Here is a 5,269-nt window from a genome sequence, read left to right as displayed (position 1 = left end):
AATTTTAACCAACCATTCAAGTTTGTCTAATTTAAAGTTGATCTCAAATGCTTGTTCGCTCTATGGGTATATGCAACAAAAAGGAATTGGAATGCTGTATTTTAAGTGATGTGATTTTAGGGAGGGTTTAAATATTGTATTTTTTTATGTTAATAAAAAAATAAAAGGAAAGATTAAATGGTTGGATCATTGTATTTATGAGGTGAGGATAGAGGGGAATCAGTCATTGTCACAGATTGCTGGGGACGTTTTTTCAATCTGTATTGTTGGCCTCCACCTTCTTTCTCCGATTTTCTTATGGCCTTGGTTTTTAACATCATTCGTTGTCCGAATTCTTTTTGACGACGTGCGGATTTCGCTTTCTGTGAGGGAGTGCGGTGTTTTTTTGTGATAGGTTCTTTATTTGGGTTTTGCGTGTTTGCTGGGGGGTTTCGTTTGAAAGTTCACTGGCTGTTTGAGATGGACGCCCCGTCGTTAACTTTTAACTCATTTTTCTTTAGGGTTGAGCTCAGTTGCGTTGTTCTATTACCCTGATTATGGCCTGAATGGTGCCAGTCCAACGTACCGCTTTGCTCTTTGTTAGAGGGCTAAGAAAGGTTGGGTGGCAGGTCGGATTTTCATACTCATCAGTAATGGTATTGATGGAATGCGGGGACTTAAAGAGGGATATGATGTATGTTGCGTATACAGTTATATGGTGTCTTTGTTGTGACCACCCCATCAATATGTGATTGACCACTGATAAAAATAATTGAACGAGTTCCACGCGACTCGTTAAAAAGAGTCATTATTATTCTTTTCGCAATCAAAACACTCGCTCGAGTATCGTTGATACCAGACTGAACGGTATATTATCGTTTCGATTTTTCTTATTTTGTGCTGAGACATACTCGTGGGAATAGTGATGTGCAAATTCCCAGGAATTTTATGATGGGAAAATTTCCGTAACATTCCTTATACCGGGAATTTATCGGGAATATTATAATTTTATTAAATTTTGTTCATATTTATTAATTTTGTTTCAATATTTAACTAAACTTATAGTTGTGTATTTAGTATTTTTTATTGACTCATCAATTTTTCTAAAAACTTAATATTTCTAAAATATAATAAAATATTAATTGAATTAATGAATAAACCAATTATTGTAAAAATATATCATGTCTTAATAAAACAACAACTAAAATATCTAAGCACTTCTAATTGTAACAAAAGTCAATGATTCATCATTTATATTTTCAAATATAAAAATTAAACTATTATAATAATAAAGCATCTATCTAATAATATCACCATGTCAAGATTAAATAATATGTGGACGAAGCAAAGCACTATAAGTCAAAATATAATAGTGATAAACAGCATATAGAACCTTTAAATTTTCATGCAGCAAAATGATAAAGACGCGTTAAAATCATTTTGAAGAATAACAACATACAATTGGTTACAATTGACTAAAATATTTAATTTGATAACACACATATTTTTCAACAACAATCTACATTCACTTGCAAACGTGAAAAAAATGCAATCGTAAATAATATTTTTATTGATATTTAATAATTCCATTGATAAGGTACAATATCAATCTAACAATATTTATTGATCGTTTCATGTTCAAATATGATTATTAAGATAAACCAAGCAATAATAATCAGGCAATTTATGATTATTGTGTCTACGGAATTATATTGATTAGTTTTTACTATGGCAAAATGTGCTTCCAAACTCAAAATTAATGCTTTTAAACAACAAAATCTCAAAAATGACTTGTCCAATTTTTAAATTTCTAAGTATTTTTGTCATAAATAAAATTTCCTAACCGAAAATTTAAAAAAAAAGTAATGGTTGCCATTTAAATTACTGAAGTTAGGGTAGATTTCTACCCTTTTGCATTTGGTTTGAACTTTAATTTTAATCGTAAAAGATGCATTTAATTATTCAATTAGCCTGTAAAAAAAAAAATTATTAAAAAAATCAATAGCGGCTAAAAAAATCGATGGTTTCAAACTTATTGAACACTCTGTATAGTATCTTTCGTTAGTATTTCACCTTTACTCATATATATATAAAACGTGCTTTTGTAGGCATACATACCCCGAGATCCCTATTTCATTCTTTTATTATCTCTTTATACTATACCACCGCCACAGCTACCATTTTCTCTTCACATTATACTACTTTCTTCTTGTCGTACGTCGGTAGTGCCCCAACGTAGACACAAAAGTTTTACACAAATTAATTAATCGTTTTTATATTTATATATTGACGTCAAGTTCGTCGTTCAAGCTCTTCTCGAGTCCTCCCGTTGGATAAACTGATAAGCCCCAATCCCTCTAATTAGTAGACTACTCAAGTTGTAGAGTTTAGACCCGTCAGCACAGTCTAGCTCAAAAGTAGCAGACTGAAGGGTGGCTCCTTGTCAGCCACCAGCACAACTACCTTTTTACTATACTCACTGAAGGACGGTTAAGCCCAAAAACTAGCCAGCTCGTACACTAATTATTAAGATTGACTAAAGGACCAGTAATCCAACCTTGACTCTAGCCGCACACACACACACAATTCTAAGAACACGGTGAATATAAAATATTTGCTCTAAGTCCAGGTTTTAAAATAGCTATTTTATTTAAGGAACGTATCAAACACAAAGTCAAAAATTAATACCAAAAATTAAACTAAATATGAAATTTTATGTGTAGGAATTTTAAATATTTTATAACTAATTATAATTTTTGATTCTGTTATACTTTTCACTGTTTATATTTCAAATTAACTGTATGCTATGAATCATTTTATAGGCATCAACTATGATGCCTATAAAATGCTTAAACAAGTTACCAAATTTAATACGTCATTTTTTGTTCACATTTTCCAGGTTTTTCAAAAGTAATAAAAGCAAAAGATAACTTTATTAACATAAATGTTTACTTATAAATGTAAATAACAATAATATAACATCTTTCTTTTTGTTTAAAATAAAATAAAATAGTATTCTTAATTAAAAGTTTAAAATAATAATAGTAATAAAAAAAAAATCTTAATCACTTTATTATGGTTTTAATGAACAATATAAAATAATTGACTAGAATTTCAGTCTTTTTGTTTAAAATACTCATTATAGCAATCATCGTCACTGTCACTAGGACACCACTTTTCATCGTCGGACGAAATTAAACCATCAATTGACATTAAATTTTCATCTGACACAATTGGTATATTAAGTGTATTTTTATCCATTTCATTAGGTTCACGGGATTCGCCTTCATAATTAACATAATTAACTTTTTTATTCTTTTACAGTGAATTTACGACGGCATTTTTTTCTATTTTAGAAGGTAATGTCTTTAATTAGATACTATTTGTGATCTTATGATGTATTTCTAAAAGAAATCGGTTCAGATAGAGCTGAAAAAAAGTTGTAACTGACACACACACAAAAAAAAACACATCATAGTAAAATTAATACCTTCCTAGCTTCGCATCAAAGAATAAAATTTATTAAAAAAAAACATATTTCTAAAAGAATGTTGACCTTAAATCATCGAGCTTTTTCTGATCGAAGAGTTTTATCGTCCTCACTTTATTTAATTTTGACATAGTGATATAGTTAGATAGATGTTATATTATTATAGTAATTTAATGATAAATTTATTGACTTTTGTTATTATTAGATGCGCATAACTTCCTTAACTGTAATTTTATTTATAAATAATATATTTTTAAAATCATTTGTCGATTTTTTAGATTTATTTAAATATGAATATGTAATAATTTAGTATATTTTAGTTAAATATCCGTAACATTTAGATTCTTAGTGAAATGAAAATTTAATAATTCCGGTAACATAAAGTCTTCGTAAAAGTTAATAAGATTTTGTTCCATATTATCGTTCCAAAATTTGTCATCTCGAAGAATTTTACAATAAACTATACCTAAAAAAGTAAAATAATAGCATTTTATAGTAAACATGTTTTTGGATTTCAAGTATTCAATCAAATTGTTAAGTAATTAAATTATATAAAATAGTACTGAAGGTGATTCTAGTTTTCCTGATTATGGAGACTTTTGATAAATCGTTAAGCATTGTCATGGGTCTAATTTTTATATGAGAAGAAATCATTCAAGAAATTACATTGTCACGGTCGGTTGTAAAACAGTTATCGTAATCACTAATCATAATTAAATGTGTATATCAAAAAAAAATTTGGGTTAGTTTATATCCTAATTCTATATTTTTAATACCTTTTGGAGTCCAAATAATTAAATAACAATACTGTCTCTTTGAAATGTGCAGTTCTCCTTGTATTTGATAAAAAGTAGCAGAATGACGTTTTAGTACGAGTTCTTCATTTTCATTGTACTGTAAATATTTTATCACTTTATCTTTAATAGCTTTTTTGGGAGTCAAATATTGGGCATTAACTGGACATTTTATTTCAACAATGCCATCATCTCCAATTATACCATCCGGCTTCGCTATTAAATAGTTCAAGTTTTCATCAATAAATACATTGCATAGTTCAATCTTTACGTACACTTTCTTCTCAAAATTTTGTATTGCTTTCGGCTCATTAACTGTACCATATTGCTCAGAATACCTATATATATATATATATATATATATATCAACAATAGCATAAAATAGGAAATTATTATCTTCACAAAACTAAAATATTTAAAAATAATAATTGAAAATTATATGAGAAAATAATTTTTTATATTATTTGTTATACTTATTATTACTTACGGGATACTATTTTTGGTATCACATGATTTTTCATTCCGAATGCGCAATATTCTTTTCAAGAACGATTCTTTGTCTTTTGTTTGATTAAATTTACAAGCACTATAAAAACGAGAAGATATTAGACGTTCATTACGTACTTTTTCCCAAAAATCTTTATTAACGAAATGTATTTTATTTTTCTTGAATATTTTATCGTTATAGTCNTTTTTTATGTATATACAATTCAGCAAAAAGTACGGGAGGGCTGGCGTGTTACATTGTGAACTGTCGTAATATGCACAATGCTCTGCATTACGCATCTTACATTCATCAATATTTAATATTTAATTAATAAAATTATTAATATTTAATTAATAATATAATTATATTTAATATAATTTAACATATCAATATTTAATGCCAATTGTATACAAACAAATAATTAATTTATCTGTTATAACATATACACTGTTGTACACTAGCTATTATATATGTATATACATATTAAATTGATTATTGTACACAATACATCTGATCTTA

General features: G+C 27.8%; 1 protein-coding gene across 1 annotated transcript; it reads right to left on the bottom strand.

The window, feature by feature from the left end:
- Positions 1-3,474: 3,474 nt before the first annotated feature.
- On the bottom strand, positions 3,475-5,049 carry LOC126909283 (uncharacterized). Its single transcript, XM_050691701.1, has 3 exons — positions 4,751-5,049; positions 4,246-4,601; positions 3,475-3,935 (listed from the first exon to the last, which is right to left on the bottom strand). The coding sequence occupies exons 1-3, from the start codon at positions 5,047-5,049 to the stop codon at positions 3,790-3,792; spliced, it is 801 nt and encodes a 266-aa protein (XP_050547658.1). The 3' UTR covers positions 3,475-3,789.
- Between the last annotated feature and the right edge of the window lie 220 nt (positions 5,050-5,269).

This window comes from Daktulosphaira vitifoliae, unplaced genomic scaffold (genome assembly GCF_025091365.1).
Source record: "Daktulosphaira vitifoliae isolate Bord-2020 unplaced genomic scaffold, ASM2509136v1 Scaffold_228, whole genome shotgun sequence".
Taxonomy (NCBI): Eukaryota; Metazoa; Arthropoda; class Insecta; order Hemiptera; family Phylloxeridae; genus Daktulosphaira; species Daktulosphaira vitifoliae.
The sequence above is the reverse complement of the archived record's forward strand: the minus strand, read 5'-3'. Positions and strand labels throughout refer to the sequence as shown.